The sequence below is a fragment of the Procambarus clarkii genome, chromosome 50 (genome assembly GCF_040958095.1).
Source record: "Procambarus clarkii isolate CNS0578487 chromosome 50, FALCON_Pclarkii_2.0, whole genome shotgun sequence".
Lineage (NCBI taxonomy): Eukaryota > Metazoa > Arthropoda > Malacostraca > Decapoda > Cambaridae > Procambarus > Procambarus clarkii.
In genome coordinates this window covers 15,585,612-15,608,887 of record NC_091199.1, presented here as the reverse complement: position 1 = coordinate 15,608,887, position 23,276 = coordinate 15,585,612, and the positions used below count along the sequence as shown (strand labels likewise).

Here is a 23,276-nt window from a genome sequence, read left to right as displayed (position 1 = left end):
CAGCTTGTACTCCTCACCAACATGTTCCTGCATTTTCGAGGATGCAGAAAAGTGCATTTTGTGCCTAATGTCTCATTTTCCATATTCCTTGTGTATAGGATTTGCCAATATTCTCATCTTCATTTTTGTTCAGGATATTTATACATGAGCTTGTTTTGGCCACCTCTTTATTGAAGCCATCTCCGATTTTCGTCCTAATTTCTTCGTTCATGCACTCTTCCCCACTGTTGCTCTGTTACGGTATCGACACTGTCGCTGGAGTATGGAGTGGCGATTTCAGCGCCATCTATGGGTCTGCACTCCAATTCCCCGGTATTGGGTGCTACACAGACAATGCCATCCGTTAATGGTGGCGTGGTATCGGTAGGAAACTGGGGCTCCAGTTTCCTGCCCCAGTTAGAAGAGGAGGTCGATGATGATGACCTCTGGTGAGTGGCGTAATGAGATCCATGCCTTCTAGGTTGTGGCTACAATTTACAATGTCAATTCCCCGGTGGAAAGGTGTTATCTTGAGGGTACCCAGTGTTATCTTGGGCACACAGTGTTATCTTGGGCACACAGTGTTATCTTGGGCACCCAGTGCATTGTCCATCTAGTTAATGACGTTTTATGTGACGATGTTTACAGAGGTGATTTAAGGAGATGATTGCATCGAGGAGGGCAGTTCACCCTGGGCGGTCCAAGAACCCTTAACTTGGTACTATGAGAGGACAAAGCGGCGGCCGTCGATTATAACAGTGTGTTAGTTTTTAGTTTAGTTCATTTATTATGCACCCCATACCCATCTTGTGGGCAGTAGTGGAAAGGGTTACAGAGGCACATAATGGGCTCAGGGACTGAACCCCACAATGCATTTAGCTAAGCAAGTTACAATCTTGATGAGCTAGGTACAAAATTCATTATAAGTCGTCACATCAACAATGGGTTCGAGATCGACCTCAAGTACAGGTTCTAAATTAAGCAACTGACATATGTGGAGAGCTAGTGTCACAATTTATATGTTTGTCCTGCACACCGCCCCCCATCCAGTGGGCAGCGGTGGATAGGTTACAATCACTTAGTTACTACCTACAGTTAGCAAACTGGAGATATTTGGCTAAAATTTCTAGTAGCAGATCATTTTGAATGAAATATTGACACATCGCTGGAACATTGGTTATAGAATTGTCTCTAAATTCACGTATCTTTTCGCACTCCATCACATAGTGACGGAGGGTGTGCGAATAATTTTGTTGACACAGTTTACATTTAGTCAGGTCTACATCGGCAGATAATGAGATTTCCCAGAGATACTTGTAAACGAGTCTAAGCCGAGCAGTAGTAACATCTAGAAGTCTGCTGATTTTATTGGATGATCCATAGATGTGTGGCTCCTCTTGCATGATAGTATGATGATAGATGGAATTACTGGTGTCAATTTCACTTTGCCTCAGATCTACAAGATCTTGTTGAAGTTCTCGGTGTACTGCTGCTCTCAGATTGCTCATTGACAATCCAAGGTTACACTCAACGGCTCCTTTAAAGGCAGATTCTTTGGCTAACTTATCAGCTCTATCATGCATTAGGAGCTAGCAGTGTGTTAGCTGCGGGTTTATGCAGTGCTGGATGAGCCGACGTACCCGGGATTGGCCAGGAAGAGTTACGCAACGACAGTGGTGCGTCTGTTGAGAAGTGCTGCTAGCGAGCTGCTAGAGACTTCTGCCAGGGTGCTAACTGCGCCTGTGTGCGACTCAGATCCCTGTCAGTGTGTTGCTGAAACCCCTCTGCCAGGGTGTATCTGGAGAGTGGAGGTGGAGTATTGGCACATTGTGAAGATACGGTGTGTGTTGACTGGCCCATGTAGAGGAAGGTGAACTCGACAGTGTTTGCCATTAGATATGGACGACGTGTACGTGGAAAGTGGATTCACCGGGACTGATAAACACTGCCGATGTATTGTGTCCTGAGTGAGACACCTTGTAAATATGTGTAGTAATACTTTAATATAATATATATAGTGGTGTAGGTGTTAATATATTGGTGAAGGTGTGATTGTGTATTGTTTATTCCCTTTTTATTCTTTGCACTAATACCTGACAACCAGTTCTTGAAAGTTTACCAACAACTTGGGGTTGGATATAGAAGAAGAGGTTATAAAAGCAAGAACCCGGTTACTGGTCCAAAGTGGCCGTAACATGCTCTCATTGTTTATATTACCTGGCTCTGCAGTATTGGTGTTGTTATGTACCACAATACCCTCTCCTTCCACTGGTAGCTAAAAGCTATTGCTGGTAGCTTTTCTGTGAATGTTAATCTGTGTGCCTCAGATATGACATTCATCAGTTGGGTTATGTTTTCCCTATATTAACCTGTCATTGCTGCAAATCCAGTGTATATTCCTTGTCTGTTGGTGCATGTAGATAATGCTACACAGCTCAGGTAAAATCTTGTGATACATATGCAACACCTGATGCCTACAATACATATTCCAAATGCTTCAAAACACTTGCCATACAACTCCATTCTTATGTATCGTATTGTATTTGTGCTTTACCGTATGTATTCCTTGTTGACTTTAGTAATTTTACTATTTATAATATTGTATGGATATATTTATATGTGTATACCGTATATTTGTAATATTATGTTTATTTGTTCAAACTTTATGGGGAGGTACTCATCATATGGTAGAGAAAGATGGTCCCAGTGGGATGTACAGTTGACCGTTCTTGTCCCAGGCTGTGGGATACACCTGGCACGGGATGGTCCATCTGTTAAGGCTTCTTATAATTGAAGTCTATGTGGAAGTCTGCCAGTGTGTTGCTGGAGACCTCTGCCAGTGTGTTGCTGGAGACCTCTGCCAGTGTGTTGCTGGAGACCTCTGCCAGTGTGTTGCTGGAGACCCCTGCCAGTGTGTTGCTGGAGACCCCTGCCAGTGTGTTGCTGGAGACCCCTGCCAGTGTTGCTGGAGACCTCTGCCAGTGTGTTGCTGGAGACCTCTGCCAGTGTGTTGCTGGAGACCCCTGCCAGTGTGTTGCTGGAGACCCCTGCCAGTGTGTTGCTGGAGACCCCTGCCAGTGTTGCTGGAGACCTCTGCCAGTGTGTTGCTGGAGACCTCTGCCAGTGTGTTGCTGGAGACCTCTGCCAGTGTGTTGCTGGAGACCTCTGCCAGTGTGTTGCTGGAGACCTCTGCCAGTGTGTTGCTGGAGACCCCTGCCAGTGTGTTGCTGGAGACCCCTGCCAGTGTGTTGCTGGAGACCCCTGCCAGTGTGTTGCTGGAGACCTCTGCCAGTGTGTTGCTGGAGACCTCTGCCAGTGTGTTGCTGGAGACCTCTGCCAGTGTGTTGCTGGAGACCTCTGCCAGTGTGTTGCTGGAGACCTCTGCCAGTGTGTTGCTGGAGACCTCTGCCAGTGTGTTGCTGGAGACCTCTGCCAGTGTGTTGCTGGAGATCTCTGCCAGTGTGTTGCTGGAGATCTCTGCCAGTGTGTTGCTGGAGAGTAGAAGTGGTGTTTTGGTACTGTGACGATACTTTATAGGACTGGCCCATGATTTACTGAGAAAGGTGAACTCGTCGACGTGACGACCATAGAAGATAGACTCAGGGAGAGAACCTTGAGCGGTGTAGATAGAAGATGAAAATGGATTCGCCAGGAAAGAAGTTTTATCGTGTCCATTGCGAATGTGACACCAGCAGTGTTATGTGCTGTACATATGTGTATACTGTCAAGAAGTACACTTGGTGATGGTTCTGTTTAGTGAACCATCATACTATCATAACCCCTTTTCCATTAGATTGATTATTACTGCCGGTTCTTAATAACTTACTGATGACTCAGGGGTTGATACGGAGAAGCTGTTACCCAAGTAGCAGGTTCTCCCTCTCCACGGCACCGAAAGTCTCCAATGGAAAGGCAAACGCCAATACAATTGGTTCCGGCACAATCACAGGAACTGTCTGAACGAGGCTGAAGGCAACAACGAACTGCCCCGAGGGACTCCAGTTTTGGAGTTAACCTCGAAGTTGGTAGAAGAAGGACAGAGACTCAAACCCAGAGACTGCCGTGGTCGGGGCCGGAGAAGAACCACCCCAGCAAGGGCAAGAACGACCCCATCCTCCTAAAGCAGAGTCTGGGCCCTACGACCCCCAGGAGGTGGACGTCCCCGCCCCGCACCAACGGGTTCCAGACAAAGATTGTCACTAATAATAATTTTAATTGATTTGAAACTTTATTACACAAAATGGGTTACAACATTGGTTACATAGAAAGTACAAAGTTAGTTGTCACAGACTGTCGAATTTCTGCAGCTCCTCAGATGGCGGGCAGAACCATGAATAGAGTGTGTGTGCTCCCTCCGTATTGCCTGATGCTCAGACGCTGGAAGAGGAAGACGGCAACTCTAGGGTCTCTTGTTGTTTCAATTAGCTTAGAACCCAGATGATTCCAAAAATTAGTGACACGTTAACCCCAGGCACGTTAAGTGTCACCATTACAATGGGGACAATATTGTAATGGTGATCCAGATCTCTGTACTTCCGGGACTTGGCTGATGCTGTGAGCAGCACCCGGGTGTGCAACACTGCACAACTCTCCACCTACGCAACATGAAGTAATATACGCCATGGGGAAGCTTGCAAGTTCTAATGGTTTATCTTAAAGTTTATGAATAACTTCCCCATACATTAACCTTCATATCGCACACCCGCTGCCACGTCGACTCCTACGTGCACATGCAACATTTTCCATTCCATATCGTAAACCATTTACTTATGATGTTTGGAAAAATAAAGTAAATGTTGAAGACGTCAAAATCTGAAAACTAATTTACAAATAAACTATATATAATAGATCTCTCATTATGACAAACGTCGTCCTGATCCATAAAGGTCATGTAAACTTTGCATAGTGTCAAGACATGGTACCACAGGTGTCAGTACTGGTGGTGGTGCACCTCACAGGGTACCACAGGTGTCAGTACTGGTGGTGGTGCACCTCACAGGGTACCACAGGTGTCAGTAATGGTGGTGGTGCACCTCACAGGGTACCACAGGTGTCAGTAATGGTGGTGGTGCACCTCACAGGGTACCACAGGTGTCAGTAATGGTGGTGGTGCACCTCACATGGTACCACAGGTGTCAGTAATGGTGGTGGTGCACCTCACATGGTACCACAGGTGTCAGTACTGGTGGTGGTGCACCTCACATGGTACCACAGGTGTCAGTAGTGGTGGTGGTGCACCTCACATGGTACCACAGGTGTCAGTACTGGTGGTGGTGCACCTCACATGGTACCACAGGTGTCAGTACTGGTGGTGGTGCACCTCACATGGTACCACAGGTGTCAGTAGTGGTGGTGGTGCACCGCACATGGTACCACAGGTGTCAGTAGTGGTGGTGGTGCACCTCACATGGTACCACAGGTGTCAGTAATGGTGGTGGTGCACCTCACATGGTACCACAGGTGTCAGTAATGGTGGTGGTGCACCTCACATGGTACCACAGGTGTCAGTAATGGTGGTGGTGCACCTCACAGGGTACCACAGGTGTCAGTACTGGTGGTGGTGCACCTCACAGGGTACCACAGGTGTCAGTAATGGTGGTGGTGCACCGCACATGGTACCACAGGTGTCAGTAATGGTGGTGGTGCACCTCACATGGTACCACAGGTGTCAGTACTGGTGGTGGTGCACCGCACAGGGTACCAAGTGTTGTGATAATGGCCACTAAGCCTTACACAACCTGGCCCCGCCATGACAAACGGTCGCCAGAGGTTCTTCAATGACGTCCTCTTAAAATTTACAGGATTTTTTTAATATTAGGAGCACATTATACCTGACACTGCTCCGGTCAGAGCAGCACCTTCCTTGTGTCCCTTGAGCGCAAATCAGCACAATATTGGTTAAGTAAGTCTCATCCAGTGTTGTATTGGTTATTTATGGCTAGAAAATGATAGGTATTCATTTATGTGTGAATACGAGCAGGTGTTACACAGGAGATGTTAGTTGCATAGAAGTGAGTCAGGTGAGTCAGGACTAAGAACTACAATATACTACAATGTACTCATGACAGCACTAATTGTGACTCATGATGCTTGTGGAACAAGTATCATATATGCTACATAGTGCATGGCTACATACTGATGCTAGTGCTCCAGTAACAGCATGATACGCATAGCCCCTCATGCTACATAGTGCATGGCTACTTATTTAGCTTAAGGATTGCAAGAACCTTTATCATTGTGGATGGCATCATACTAATAGTTTAGCGCTATCATATAAACACAAGCTGTGAACTAACGGTCGGTCTGGCACGACGGGACCAACAATCAACGCAAGAATCAATATACAACACACCCACCTATCCTAACACTCTCAGATTTAGTATATTAATTGTTTAATGAACGCGAATATATATATATATATATATATATATATATATATATATATATATATATATATATATATATATATATATATATATATATATATATATATATATATATATATATATATATATTGAAAAAGAGAATAACGTTAATGGAACGACAGAGTGGTACAATCTGGGGTGCAATAACCACAATTGTGGCAGGTAACAACTGCCTGAGCGGCGTGCGGGAGGAATGACTGGGTGGTGGAGTGTTGTGGTGGTCGACTGACCACTTACCACTCTAAGCGTGCCACAACACTCCCCGTGTTGTCCTCAGACACAACACAAACTCTGAGAAACAAGATGAGGGCGGCAGTGGGCCCACTGGTGCCCTCCTCTACCGACAACCTGGCCACCGCCTTCAGCCATTAGTCTGGTCGAGGTGCTGCTGCTGCTGCTGCTGCTGCTGGGCGAGTCTGTCTTGGTAGAAGAGGTCGTGATGGCGGTGTTTTTTGTGGGAGCGGATGGTGGAGGGGTCACTGGCTCGGTACGGGCAGAAGGGGCACTGGTAAGGTCTCTCTCCGGTGTGAGTCCGCACGTGACGCTTCAGGTCGTCGCTAGTGCGACTCCGGTGGTCGCAGTACGTGCAGAGATAAGGCCTCTCACCAGTGTGTGTTCTGAGGTGCAGCTTAAGCTTGTCGCTGCGGCTGCACACCTTCCCACAGAGAGGACACGTTACCTTAGACTTGCCTGTCACTGTGCCCACCCTGCCGAGTTGTTCCAACCACTGCCGGCACTGTAAAGATGGGACAAGAGGTTATGTACAGCACCACCGCTCCCACCTCACTGTAACACCACACACCACAACCAATGCCACCACTCCCCCCCTCACTGTAACTACACCACAACCAATGCCACCACTCCCCCCTCACTGTAACTACACCACAACCAATGCCACCACTCCCCCCTCACTGTAACTACACCACAACCAATGCCACCACTCCCCCTCACTGTAACTACACCACAACCAATGCCACCACTCCCCCCCCCCACCCCATCACTGTAACCACATCACAAACTATGTCACCACTACCCCTCCTGGTCAACCAGGCTATTGGACGCGGCTGCTAGCAGCCTGACGTACGAATCACAGCCTGGTTGATCAGGTGTCCTTTAGAGGTGCTTATCCAGTTCTCTCTTAAACACTGTGAGGGGTCGCCCAGTTATGCCTCTTATGTTTAGTGGAAGCGTGTTGAACAGTCTCGGGCCTCTGATGTTGATAGAGTTCTCTCTCAGCGTACCTGTTGCACCTCTGCTCTTCAACGGGGATATTCTGCACATCCTGCCATGCCTCCTGGTCTCATGTGATGTTATTTCTGTGTGCAGGTTTGGGACCAGCCCCCTCTATTGTTTTCCATGTGTAAATTATTATGTATCTCTCCCGCCTGGGCTCAAGGGAGTACAGATTTAGGTATTTTAGTTGGTCCCAATAGTTTAGAAGTTTTACTGAGTGGATTCTAACAGTACAGGATCTCTCCAGGTCAGCAATTTCTCCACATCACACCCTATACCACCCCCTCACTGTAACACCACACACCACAACCTATACCACCCCCCCTCACTGTAACACCACACACCACAACCTATACCACCCCCCCTCACTGTAACACCACACACACACCACAACCTATACCACCCCCCTCACTGTAACACCACAACCTATACCACCCCCCCTCACTGTAACACCACACACACACCACAACCTATACCACCCCCCCTCACTGTAACACCACACACCACACCCTATACCACCCCCCTCACTGTAACACCACACACACACCACAACCTATACCACCCCCCCTCACTGTAACACCACAACCTATACCACCCCCCCCTCACTGTAACACCACACACACACCACAACCTATACCACCCCCCCTCACTGTAACACCACAACCTATACCACCCCCCCTCACTGTAACACCACACACACACCACAACCTATACCACCCCCCCCTCACTGTAACACCACACACACACCACAACCTATACCACCCCCCCCTCACTGTAACACCACAACCTATACCACCCCCCCCTCACTGTAACACCACAACCTATACCACCGCCCCCCCTCACTGTAACACCACAACCTATACCACCGCCCCCCCCCTCACTGTAACACCACAACCTATACCACCGCCCCCCCCTCACTGTAACACCACAACCTATACCACCGCCCCCCCCTCACTGTAACACCACAACCTATACCACCGCCCCCCCTCACTGTAACACCACAACCTATACCACCGCCCCCCCCCCTCACTGTAACACCACAACCTATACCACCGCCCCCCCCCTCACTGTAACACCACAACCTATACCACCGCCCCCCCCTCACTGTAACACCACAACCTATACCACCGCCCCCCCCCCTCACTGTAACACCACAACCTATACCACCGCCCCCCCCTCACTGTAACATCACAACCTATACCACCGCCCCCCCCCTCACTGTAACACCACAACCTATACCACCGCCCCCCCCCACTGTAACACCACAACCTATACCACCGCCCCCCCCCTCACTGTAACACCACAACCTATACCACCGCCCCCCCCTCACTGTAACACCACAACCTATACCACCGCCCCCCCCTCACTGTAACACCACAACCTATACCACCGCCCCCCCCCCCCTCACTGTAACACCACAACCTATACCACCGCCCCCCCCCTCACTGTAACACCACAACCTATACCACCGCCCCCCCCACTGTAACACCACAACCTATACCACCGCCCCCCCTCACTGTAACACCACACACACACCACAACCTATACCACCGCCCCCCCCCCTCACTGTAACACCACAACCTATACCACCGCCCCCCCCCTCACTGTAACACCACAACCTATACCACCGCCCCCCCCCTCACTGTAACACCACAACCTATACCACCGCCCCCCCTCACTGTAACACCACAACCTATCATGGCTGAAGGTGTAGCGACGAATTTTGGTTATCAAGTCCATTCGTCGCTGTCACACCATTTTCAGGTAAAAATTTTCAGAGGTATAGACCAAAATTTTTCAAAGACCATTTTCGGAGAATATGTTCATAGAAGTTTTGTTATTGAAATCTTATGGGGGGGAATTCAATTTTTTTTTTAGAGTTCAGTTTTATTAAATTATTTGACATAATATACACATAGAAGTTTTTTTGAAGAGTTTAAGACCGAAAATATTTCAAAGACCATTTTCAGAGAATATTGTTATAGAAGTTTTGTTAGGGAAAATAGACATCTTAGCAGTAACTTTTAGTTTTAAATCCAGTTACTGCTGTTTCATCCGTTTAAGACCGATTTTCATCAGAGACCAGTTGAAGACTGAAATTACTCAGAGACCAGTTGAAGACCGAAATGTCAGAGTTCAGTTTAAGCCCAAAATAATTTCAGAGACCATTTAAGACTTTAAGAGTCAGAGACCAGTTGAAGACCAAAATAGTTTCAGAGTCTAGTTGAATATCGAATTTCTTCAGTCCAATAAAAGACTTAAATTATTCAAAGACTATACAAGACCGAAATTGACTGGAATTTAACACGAGACCATTTTAAGACCAAAAATATTGTCAAAGACCAGTTTAAGCCAAAAATTTGACAGAGACCATTTTTAGACCGAAAATAAACAGCGTCCATTTAAGACCAAAATAATTTCAGAGACCATTTTTAGATAAAAATATTGTCAGAATCCACTTTGAGACCAAAATTTGACAAAGTCTGTTTTATGACTAAAAATTTGTCAGTGTCTCGTTCAATGTCAAAAATTAGTCAGTCTCATTGAAGGTTATATATTATTAGTCTCATCATTGAAGGTTATATATTATTAGTCTCATCATTGAAGGTTATATATTATTAGTCTCATCAGTTCTCAGCTCAGTCACAAGAATTAACACTGAATTTTGTGAGAGTTTAATCCTCAATGAGTTCTTAAGAGTTCTTAAGTGTTCTTATAGATATAATTGATGGGAAGATATTTTTAAAAGATCATCAAAAGTTAGCTCTTGGATCCAGCTCTATACGTTTATAAGTGTAGTTTCGCTACTATTAGTTCAGTTTAAAACGTCATATTTCCGACGTAGCAAAATAAATCCAAAGAATTACCAAACTCTAGCACCTGTTCCTGCTTTAAACCCTCCTCGTATTTTCGCTAATACCTAATCAATTTCCCTGAAATTTAAATCAGTCATATTTTAGACGCAGTAAATAAGATCCGAACAATTACCGAGCTTCAGCTCTTGTCCCCCTCCTTAACCACCCTCTCGTATCTTTATTAATACTTAAACAATTTCCATGAAATTTAAAGCAGTTATACTTCTTACTGAGTAAGTAAAGAAAACGCAATTACCAAGCTCCAACTTCTGTCCTCCACGTTAGTTCATCAAACTTAATTATTTCAGATCAAGACACTCTCCTGCCTTTCAACTTGATCAAAAGTAAACATATCATGTCCTTCAATACCCTTTGTTTACTCAACTATGTAAATAATCACCAACGAGCTAACAATCACACCCTTATCTTCCCCCTATCCCCTAAACCCCTCCACACCCCTACTCCCCACATCTCGCCCCCTTCCCTTCCCCCTCTTACCTTTCCATCCCTTACCTCCCTCACCTCTTATCTTTCCCCCTCCCTTACCTCCCCCAACTCCCTTTCACCTTTATCTTCCCCCTCCCTCACCCCCCCCCCCTACTCCCCCTTCATCTCGCCCATTACCCATCTTATCCAAACCTTCAATAATCTTACTGTATTTGTATGTTCATTCCATGTTCTTAAAATATCCTCCCAAATGTCCATTCCATAATTTTCACAAGTTTCTCCATATTCTCAGCAAGTTCTCTGCAAGGTCAAATTATATTTTCGTATTCTCTTCCATACCTGATGGGGTTCTGGGAGTTCTTCTACTCCCCAAGCCCGGCCCGAGGTCAGGCTCGACTTGTGAGAGTTTGGTCCACTAGGGTGTTGCTTGGAGCGGAGCGGAGCCCACATACCCACCGCAGCCCGGTTGGTCCAGCACTTTTTTTTTAGAAAACAGTCTAGTTTTCACTTGAAGATGTCCACGGTTGTTCCAGTAATATTTCTTATAGCCACTGGAAGGACGTTGAACAACCGCGGACCTCTGATGGTAGTTCTCTGTGTTCTCCATTCTACATGTTCTCTGTGTTCATTTTCATGTTCTCATAATATTCTTAGCATGTTCTTCACAAGTTCAATGTTCATTTCTCGTATTCTGTGCTCTTTGTCATTATTCATGTTCTCTGCAGGTTCATGTTTCCGCAAGTTCACTGTGTTCATCTCAGTCTCAGTCTCGTTCGTGTTCTCTGTGTTCTTTGTCACGTTCCCCGTATGTTCACTGTGTTCACCGCATTCTCTTACATGTTCTTTAAAATCAAGTGTACAATTGTTTTCCTCCATTCAGTACAAATTTACCAATTCATTCTTTTCTTATTGTTTTTAACTAAAATCACTTGTCAATCAACTAAAAAAATAGTAATGTTCATAATTTTTTAACTAAAATATTCGTCAATCAACTGAAAATAGCCGGCTCATCATCTTTTCTTGTCATTTTTAACTAAAAGTATTCGTCAATCAACTAAAAAATAGTCATGTTCAACACTTTCTTAACTACCATTATGTCGCATTCAATTTTAAAATAGGCAAGTCATAATCTTTACATCCTTTCTTAACTAAAATAACACTTCCCTTAACTGAAAATAGGCACATTCATCATCTTTCCATCATTTCTTAACTAACATTATACTTCTTGTAGTAAGAAAAATAGCCAAAGATATTTTTTATCATCGTTCTTAACTAAAATTATTCTTCCCCTTAACTAAAAATAGTAATATGTAACTTCTTTAAACACTTTTGTAACTAACAGTATACTTCATTGAGTAAGAAAAATAGTCACACTCTTCGAGACATCAAAGAGAGTCTTCAAGACATCAATAACACACTCAAAGACGTCAATAACACACTCAAAGACGTTAATAGCACACTCAAAGACGTCAATAACACACTCAAAGACGTCAATAACACACTCAAAGACGTCAATAACACACTCAAAGACGTCAATAACACACTCAAAGACGTCAATAACACACTCAAAACACATCAAAATACTACTTATGTCTTCAAAGTTATTCTCAGAGTCGTCAAACGTTATTATCTAAGTCACCTTTGTTCATCAAAGAAACTTTCTAAACATCTTCGTTCATCAAAGAAACTCTCAGAGACATCAAGTATAATCTCAAATCCATCAGTGTTATCATCTAAGTCATCAAAGATAATCTCTTAAATTATCTTAAATTCATTATCTCTTAAATTCACTACGATATTTACAGTTAAACTCGTTATTAGCAACATTTATATGCTGCTAATAACTGGTCTATAATTCTTTGCCAATGCTTTGCTCCCTCCCTTGTGTAGAGGGGCAATGTCTACTGCTTTAAGCGCATCTGGTATCTCCCCCGTGTCCAAGCTCTTCCTCCACACTATACTGAGTGCCTGTGCTACCGGCACTAGGCATTTCTTTATAAATATTGAATTCCATGAGTCTGGACCTGGGTCTTTGTGCATGGGCATGTTGTTAATTTCAAAATCTGTCACACTCGTGTTAATATCAATTATATTTACAGGGGTTTGGATATCACCCATAAAGAAGTTGTCCGAATCTTCCACTTTCATGTTGTTTATCGGAGTGCTAAACATGTCTTCATATTGCTTTTTTATGATTTCACTAATTTGTCATCCTCAGTGTATGAACCTTCACTAATACGAATAGGTCCAATACTGGCAGTGGTTTTTGCTTTTTGATTTAGCATATGTGAAGAAATATTTTGGGTTTTTCTTTATTTCTTGAATTGCTTTCTGTTCTAGTTGCCTTTCTTCAGTCTGATATGAATGCTTCAGTCTCTGTTCGGTTTCTTCACTCTCCCTGTTTAAATTATTCCTTCTTTGTATGTAAAGTCGTGTCTGCTTAAGCATTTCCGTTAATTTGTTCCTTCTTTTGTAGTGTCTCCTGCGTTTTCTTTCTACGTTGGACCTCTTTCTGGCTTTCCTCAAAGGAACATGTTTCAGACAGACTTCATATGCTTAAAGAAGTCCGTTTTTCTATTCCTTGTGTAGGATTTTTATTTCTTAGAACATTTTCTCATTGAATGTTTGTAAGTTCCCTGTTTATTTTCTCCCAGTCTATCCTTTTATTATTAAAATTGAATTTATTGAATAACCTTTCTCGCTTGATTCTCTTGGGCCTACTACGTTATTAATGTTAGTTTGCACTTTACTGGGTTTACTTGCACTTTACTGGGTTTACTTGCACTTTACTGGGTTTACTTGCACTTTACTGGGTTTACTTGCACTTTACTGGGTTTACTTGCACTTTACTGAGTTACTTGCACTTTACTTTATGTTTGATTTTTACTCAGTCTCCACCTGTCTCCCCTTGTTCGCGTATCACCCATGCTAAACAGTTTATCCTTATCTACCTTGTCAATTCCTCTTGTGTGTGTGTGTATTCACCTAGTTGTGCTTGCGGGGGTTGAGCTCTGCTCTTTCGGCCCGCAAGCAACTAGGCTGTTGCTTGGAGCGGCCCGCAGGCCCACATGCCCTCCACAGCCCGGTTGGTCCGGCACTCCTTGGACGAATAAATCTAATTTCCTCTTGAAGATGTACACGGTTGTTCCGGCAATAGTTCTTATGCTCGCTGGGAGGGTGTTGAACAACCGTGGACCTCTGATGTTTATACAGTGTTCTCTGATTGTGCCTATGGCACCCCTACTCTTCACTGGTTCTATTCTGCATTTTCTTCCATATCGTTCACTCCAGTACGTTGTTATTTTACTGTGTAGATTTGGTACTTGGCCCTCCAGTATCCTCCAGGTGTATATTATTTGATATCTCTCTCGGGTTCTTTCTAGTGAGTACATTTGGAGGGCCTTGAGACGATCCCAATAATTTAGGTGCTTTATCGGGTCTATGCGTGCCATATATGTTTTCTGTATTCCCTCTATTTCAGCAATCTCTCCTGCTCTGAAGGGGAAAGTGAGTACTGAGCAGTACTCAAGACGGGACAACACAAGTGACTTGAAGATTACAACCATTGTGATGGGATCCCTGGATTTGAAAGTTCTCGTAATCCATCCTATCATTTTTCTGGCTGTCGCAATATTTGCTTGGTTATGCTCCCTAAACGTTAGGTTGTCAAACATCATCATTCCCAAATCCTTTACATGCTGTTTTCCTACTATGGGCACATTTGATTGTGGTTTGTACCCTGTATTATATTTAAGGCCCTCATTTTTACCGTATCTGAGTACCTGGAATTTATCACTGTTAAACATCATGTTATTTTCTGATGCCCAGTCGAAAACTTTATTAATATCAGCTAGAAGTTTTTCAATGTCTTCAGCACCTTTGCGAAGTCCGTGTATATCACATCAGCATTTTGTTTTTCCTCTAATGCCTCAGTGACTTTATCGTAGTGCTCAAGTAGCTGTGAGAGGCACGACCTTCCCGCTCGAAATCCATGTTGGCCTGGGTTGTGAAGGTCATTGGTCTCCATGAAATTGGTGACCTGACTCCTAATCACTCTCTCAAATACTTTTATTATATGCGATGTTAGTGCAACTGGTCTATAATTCTTTGCCAATGCTTTGCTTCCTCCCTTGTGTAGAGGGGCTATGTCTGCTACTTTAAGTGCATCTGGTATCTCCCCCGTGTCCTAGCTCTTCCTCAACACTATACTGAGTGCCTGTGCTACCGGCACTTTGCATTTCTTTATAAATATTGAATTCCATGAGTCTGGACCTGGGGACGAGTGCATGAGCATGTTTTCAATTTCTCTTTCAAAGTCTAGTGCGCTCGTGTTGATATCAGTTATATTTACAGGGGTTTGAATATCCCGCATAAAAAAATTGTCTGGATCTTCCACTTTCATGTTGTTTATTGGAGTGCTAAACATCTCCTCATACTGCTTTTTTAGGATTTCACTAATTTCTTTATCATCCTCCGTCTCTATGAACCTTCACTTGTACGAATAGGTCCAATACTGGCACTGGTTTTTGCTTTTGATTTCGCATATGTGAAGAAGTATTTTGTATTTTTCTTTATTTCCTGAATTGCTTTCTGTTCTAACTGCCTTTCTTCAGTTTGATATGAGTGTTTCAATTTCCGCTCGATTTCTTCAATCTCCCTATTTAAATTATTCCTTCTTTGACGGGAAATTCGTGTCTGCATAAGCATTTCCGTTATTTTTTTCCTTCGTTTATAGTGTCGTCTGCGTTCTCTTTCTACGTTGGATCTCTTTCTGGCTTTCCTCAAAGGAACATGTTTCAGTTTCAGACAGACTTGATACACTTCCGAAGTCAGTTTTTCTATTCCTTCTGTAGGACTTGTATTACTTAGAACAGTTTCCCATGGAATGTTTGTACGTTCCCTGTTTATTATCTCCCAGTCTATCCTTTTATTATTAAAACTGAATTTACTGAATAGCCCCTCTCGCTTTATCAACGTTTTAGGTCTATTCTGAGTATTGATGGTCGTTTGCACTTCAATGAGCTTGTGATCTGAGTATGTGGTATCTGATATCGTAATGTCTCTGATAATGTCTTCATTGTTTGTAAAGACCAGATCTAGAATATTTTCATTTCTCGTTGGCTCCGATATCTGCTGGTTGAGTGAAAATTTGTCACAGAATCTAAGTAGTTCTCTAATCTGTGGTTGGTTAGGTCCCGATAGGTTTTCTGGTATATTATTATTGTTTGCTATTCTCCACCTGAGACTAGGCAAGTTGAAGTCACCTAGGAAGATGTAACGGACCGAGCCCAGCGTCCGAGCACGGAGCAGTGACGACCGCGCCATCTGTGGGTCAGCTCCCGAAACCCCCTCCAAATGGACGACGCCGTCTAGTGAGGACGAGATATACCGGCCACAGGGGCTGGTTTCCCGCCTTGATCAGCTAGTAACGTAGCCGCTGCTGACCTCTGGTGAGGTGACGCTTAGACAGCAATGCCATCTATGGAGTGGATAGGTGGGCGTTTGTGTCTAAGCCCGTAAGTGAGGTGCCCTAGAGTGTAACCAGTACTGATGACGTGTCTGATTACAGAGTCGACCTGGGACTGTTGGATTGGACGATGGGCAGTCTACCCAAGGCAGCCGTAGTATCTCCACGCATTTGCTGCAGAAGCTTTGAGTCACCCCCCCGGATGAACACTGTTGTGTTAGCCTGCCTGTGAGGTGGCAGAACCAGGGATTGTCGTACCCGGGGCTGACTGGTGGAGAAGACTAGCCACTGGGGTGTTGTGGTGAGGAGAGTGATCTGTGGAATCACACGAGGCTCCTGCGTAGGGCTCGCAACCCTAGTATCGGTCGTGGAGTGGCCTACGCAACGTAGCTGATTGGAACCTGCCAGCTACAGGCTGGATTTGTGGTTGAAGGCCTCCACGACGGTGCACCCAGTGGGACTGTGATTTGGCTGGCCTGTGGCCGGGGTAGACTCGTCTAGAGAATCTGAGGATTCATCGTGAGGCCACGAGAAGAGAACCAGGGCTACTCATCGTGAGCACCGTGGAGCATCCCGTGTCTTCGGAGGAAGACGAGTTATTGTAAATAAGAAGTGTTGTAATAGCAACCCCGCGTGTGACTGTTTATATATTTATTTATGGTGGTGGTAGCAGTATATATTTAATTTTGTGTATTTGTATCCCTTCCCCTTTAATTTACTTGCGTTACGGAACACACCCCTTGAAAGCCACTACTAACTTGGGGCCGGATACCCACACTCTAATAACATCAGAGAAAGAACCCAGTTGCGACCCAATAGGGCCGTAACAGAAGATAATATCAGGTATCAGGTTCTCCAAATTATGAAGGCTATTCTCTATTTTGTTTATCTGTTCTGTGAATTCCTCGGTCGTTGCATCTGGCGGTTTGTATATTAGAATAATCACTAAATTTATTTTCTCTATTATTAATCCCAGTACCTCTACCACCTCATTTGTAACGTTAAGGAGCTCCGAACATACAAGGTCTTCCCTAATATACAGACTCTGACACTGAAAAACTTACTCTGACACTGAAAAAAAAATCTAGTCTCTGGCTCATTTAGGCACTCAATTTCCATCTGTGTCCCTCTAGTGCATGTGCCCCTTGCGGTAAATAGTCTGTCTTTATCTACCCTATCAATTCTTCTGAGAATCTTGTATGTGGTGATCATGTTCCCTCTAACTCTCCTGTCTCCCAGTGATGTGAGGTTTAATTCCCGTAGTCTCTCCTTGTAGCTCATACCCTTCAGTTTGTCTACTAGCCCTGTGGCAAACCTTTGAACCTTTATGTGTATGTATTCACCTAGTTGTGCTTGCGGAGGTTGAGCTATGCTCTTTCGGCCCGCCTCTCAACTGTCAATCAACTGTTTCTATTACTACTATTTTTTTTCTCCACACCCCCCCCCTCACACACACACACACCACACACTCCAGGAAGCCGCCCATGACAGCTGACTGACTCCCAGGTACCTATTTATTGCTAGGTAACAGGAGCATCAGGGTGAAAGAAAATCTGCCTCTTGTTTCTCGCCGGCGCCCGAAATCGAACCCGGCACCACAGGATCACGTGTACAGCGTGCTGTCCCTTCAGCCACCGCCTCCCCCTCCCCCCCACACACACACACTGTGTGTGTGTGTGTGTGTTTCAGTGTGAATGGGTTTGTAGGTTTGTGTGTGAGTGTGTGTGATTTCGAGTGGGCGAGTGTTGTCTTTAGTTTACATAGGAGATGGGTGGGGGTGGGGGTGGGGGGGGGGGAAGAGTGTGGAGATCTAGGGGATTAGTGGCTTATCAGGTTCCCAAGTGAGCTCAAAAGTGAGGTCCTTGCCTCCTGATTATCAAGTTTACTATTGTATTATTGACTGAAATGCATTGGTGACTATAATATGATATTGTATAAATCTTGCACACTGTTGAAGAGTTCAGAGAGAGGCACTTACCAGCCACCAATCAGCCTCACTACAAGCACACTAGGTAAGTCACACGGCGGGTCGCTCCTCCCTCTGTCTAGCGATGTATATCACCAGTGTTGTCACTCCGATTTGGTTTCTTTACTCTTATCTGATCTTTCGTTTACAAGTTGTGTGTGTGTGTGTGAGGATTATTATTGGTGTGGATCATTTCATCATACTGTTTTCACGATTATATATTTGAAACTTTGTCGTAGGTGACTTAGGGTGTTATTGCAGCCATTTGGGGACGTTATCATTATTGTGATTGTATGGACATTTGTGAACTTAGGCAAATTTCATGGTTTGTGGACTTAGTCAATTTTTCTAGTTTATGGACTTAGTCAAATTCCTGGTTTGGGACTTAAGACTTCTGAGGAGATTCTAACTTTACCACATTTCCAGGCATTGTAACTCTAATGTTTGGAAGACGAGTAATTGACTTGCCATTTGTCAAGTCATTTTGGACTTATACATCTGAAGAGTAATTGACTTTATCATTTTTCCAGTCATTGTGGACTCTGCTGAAATTAGCAAAGTGTTTAGACTTTGTCATTTGTTAGTCCCGTTGGGACTTGGTTTTCTGAAGGCAGGAGAGAGTACGTTGACTTGTGTTATTGGTGTCCATACTTTACCCCACTCTGATTATGCAACGTCACTACCCACCGTGTTCATAACTTTACAGCCAGTCGTAAGTTGCCGAGTGTACTAATGTTATGCGGTGCTCTTCACTTAGTGACATCTAGCTGCTTGACTTGTGCCTTGACTAATTTAATTGTTGCCAGTTGTGGATATGTGTATAGATAATGTTGTATATAAAGCGGTGTCATGTACGTAAGTTCACCCCAGTAAACTGGTGGATTTTACAGACTTTCATTTTACTCTAGACCCATTTACACTGCCATGGTTGAGGCCAAGTGACTCATTGATTATTGAAGGAAAGTTCCAGTCCACGAGCCTTACTGTGGTTAGTGATGCGACAGTGAATGTTTATCCCGGACAGGGCCCCCAATCCACTGTCGTGTCAGTCAGTCAAGTATGTCAGGAATGACACAAGTATCTAGGCTCTGTCTCCAAAGAGACGTTTAGGGCCTGTGATAGTTGTGTTTTGCCCTTTTTGATGAATATAAAATTCCATGAGTCTGGGCCAGGTACAGGACAGCATGGGTATGCTGTCTATGGCTACTGCCAAGTCCAGTGGGGTTTGATCCCCCTATTATGTATGGGTGTTGCCGTATTTATAATGGTGCTCTTGTGATTTTATTCACTTTGTTCCTTTAATATGAAAATTTGGGCATTGTTGGTTAAAACACCCCTTGTTTAGCAAATGTTTACAGTTTTAGGTGGAAGTATTTGCAGTTATCAGAGTGACACGTTCTTGTATATAGGGTATTTCTGCAGTTTCTTGGGTGGTTATATCTGCATTTTTTTTTATTTATTTACATATACAAGAGTTGTTACATTCTTGTAAAGCCACTAGCATGCATACCATTTCGGGCAGGTCCTTAATCCTAATTTTCCCCAGAATATGACCCGCCAAATCGTTTAATAACCAGGTACCCATTCACTGCTGGGTGAACAGAGGCTACAGTTAAGGATTGGCGCCCCAGTCAATCCTCCCCGGCCAGGATACAAACCAAGGCCAAATCACTCGCGATGCGCCGGGCGAGTGTTTTTGTTCAATTTGTTCTTTTTCACAGCCCATATTTATACACCCCCCCCCATGCATAGTATCGGCAGGTTCCATGTTCGTTCTTCGTTTGTATAGCATTGTTTATCTCCACTACACTCTGTGGTGGCTCGTAATAGATTTAGGAAGGGATCCTGCAGATTTCTGTTGTTATTCACTAACTTCCTTTTGTGTTGGGTGTTAGTCTGTGTGGGTCTGTGCTCGCACTGTGCTCATTAGTGCTCTCTAGCACTGTGCTGTGTAGTCCATCCGTGTAACCACATACCTCGACTGTCTTTACTTTACATTTGCATTCCACAATTTATGAGCATGCAGTACCGAAGTACTTTTTATCCTCTTCAGAGGGAATATTTTTAAACAAATTTGTTATTTTTAGAAAGAAGCAGTTATCCTCTTCGCAAATCCAGTATAACGAGTTATTAGTCACTTCTTTTTTCCTTAAAGTATCTGCTAGTTTAGCACAATTACTGTGTTTGACTGCATTACACAATTGACAATTTATATAGTTTGGATCACTACATTTTTTGTTGTATTTCGTACAAGACACGACTGTGGCCGTTGTTGTTTATTTCAACACATCTGTATAGATATTATTTTTGGTATGAGTGTTGTGATGGCCTATGTGAGGAGCCTGATGTTGTAGTCTTAAACTTTAAGGGTGATGTCCCTTGGCGGCAGAGCTGGTAGCACCTCACTATACTTGCTCACCGCACCTTTAACTTGCAACATCGCCGTGAAAAAGTGAATAATAGTGAATTAATGTCTGGCAATCACACTGAAAGCAAAAGAAGCTAAAGAAACAAATCATTAATAGTAGTTTGTGAAAGTAATAGTGGAGCAGCACATGGTGAGAGTGAGGAGGGTAGAAGCAGGTAGTCAGTCACCTCAGTTAACTCGCCCAAGTGGCAAGAAAACACTGGAGCACGCGGTCCTATGGGGCCACGCGGCTCAGTGGACAGTACTCTGGGGTTGTAGTCCTAAGCGCCAGGGTTCGATCCCCGGCAGAGGCAGAAACAAATGGGGCAGAGTTTCTTTAACTCTGGAGCCCCTGTTCACCTAGCAGTAAATACCTGGGAGTTAAACAGCTGCTACGGGCTGCTTCCTAGGATGTGTGTGTGCACGTGAAAAATATGTAGTAGACAAAATAGAGGAAAATAATATTGGCTAAAAGGGTAGGGTCCAAGAGCTGATAGCTTGATTCTGCAAATACAAATAGTAAATACAAGACAACCCAAGAATATTATGAATTATATATTTTATAGTTTCTAATTTTCTAGGCTTCTTACCTAACCAATGACCATTCTGTTGGATCAACCTTTTTATTACAGTTGCAAAGAAATTGGTTAATAATTAAACATGGGATATATTTATTTAGTCTTTCCCTCTCTTGCATATTAAAACCTCTAAATAATGTTTATTACATCACCTATACTTCCATCTCGATTTGTTTAGGATTAAGCTTAAGGTGTATTATCTGCATGATGGTCAAGGTCGTCAGTGGGCGACGCCTCTCGGTGAACATGTGAACTTATTTTGTTGACATACATCAGCTGATCGACAACACACGTACTTGGTCAGTTGTCCAGCTGATTGGCTAAATGTTAAGATGTTAAGATGAATGAATTTATTTTCACTCTGGGCAAGTGACCTCTCGAGAAGCAGGTGAACCAGAACCAAACCCCAAATAACTCTGCAGGAACATCTTGGTGAATTTTGACTCACTGAGCTTCATGTATTTTTTCTAAGTGGCGGATAGCCGATAGCACCAACATCACATCATAAAAATCTTTGAAAGGGTACTAAGAAGTAAGATCACAAAATCCATGGAATCCCAGCATCTCCATAACCCTGGACAACATGGTTTCAGAACAGGGCGCTCTTGCCTGTCGCAGTTGCTGGACCACTATGACATGGCATTAGATGCTATGGAAGACAAAGAAAACGCTGATGTAATTTACACAGATTTCGCAAAAGCCTTTGACAAATGTGACCATAGCATCACATGAGACCAGAAGACATGGCAGGATGTGCAGAATACCCCCGTTGAAAAGCAGAGGTGCAACAGGTACTCTGAGAGAGAACTCTATCAACATCAGAGGCCCCAGACTGTTCAACACGCTTCCACTACTCATAAGGGGCATAACTGGCAGACCCCTCACAGTGTTCAAGAGAGAACTGGATAAGCACCTCCAAAGGATACCTGATCAACCAGGCTGTGACTCATACGTCAGGCTGCGAGCAGCCGCGTCCAACAGCCTGGTTGATCAGTCCAGCAACCAGGAGGCCTGGTCGACAACCGGGCCGCGGGGACGCTAAGCCCCGGAAGCACCTCAAGGTAACCAAGGTATAGTGTTATTATTGCACACAAAATGCGTTCAAACGGAATTACTAGAAAAATCGGCAGACGGATTTACAATTTCCTGACTAATAGAACCCAATGTGTAATAGTCAACAAAATAAAATCCGGACCATCAACCGTGAAGAGCTCAGTCCCCCAGGGTACTGTGCTTGCTCCAGTACAGTCCCCCAGGGTACTGTGCTTGCTCCAGTACAGTCCCCCAGGGTACTGTACTTGCTCCAGTACAGTCCCCCAGGGTACTGTGCTTGCTCCAGTACAGTCCCCCAGGGACAGGTGCTTGCTCCAGTACAGTCCCCCAGGGACAGGTGCTTGCTCCAGTACAGTCCCCCAGGGACAGGTGCTTGCTCCAGTACCTTTTCTACTCCTCATATCGGACACAGACAAGGACACAACCTATAGTAAAGTATTATCCTTTGCAGATGAGACTAAGATTTTTATGAGAATAAACAACATAAAAAACACAGCAAACCTGCAATCAAATGTAAATCAGGCCTTTCAATGGGTTACTGAAGATAATATGGTATTTATTAATAAAGATAAGTTCCAGCTCCTGCGTTACGGAAAAATGAAAATATAAAAACGGAAATTACGTACAAAACTCAGTCAAATCATATCATAGAACATAAAAGCAATGTAAAGGACCTGGGTGTACTGATGTCGGAAGACCTTACCTTTAAAGAACACAATAAAGTAGCCATCACAACTGCAAGAAAAATGACAGGTTGGATAATAAGAACTTTTCTCACTAGAGATGCTATACCGATGATGATACTTTTCAAGACGCTTGTGCTCTCTAGAGTGGAGTACTGCTGCACACTGTAAGCCGGTCCAGGA

The 23,276-nt window shown here is 44.1% G+C and overlaps 1 protein-coding gene across 4 annotated transcripts in view; it reads right to left on the bottom strand.

Annotated features, from left to right (window-relative positions):
- LOC123772612 (protein bric-a-brac 2) overlaps positions 1–23,276 on the bottom strand; it is a 309,393-nt gene that overhangs the window by 70,873 nt on the left and 215,244 nt on the right. The window contains exon 5 of one of the 4 annotated variants that reach the window (XM_045765843.2): positions 6,503–7,140. The exons of the other annotated variants lie outside the window; for them this stretch is intronic. Within the exon in view, the coding sequence (XP_045621799.1) occupies positions 6,766–7,140 (375 nt within the window). The 3' untranslated portion in view covers positions 6,503–6,765. Of the gene's footprint in view, positions 1–6,502; positions 7,141–23,276 lie in introns of those variants that run through there. 4 annotated transcript variants of the gene reach the window in all.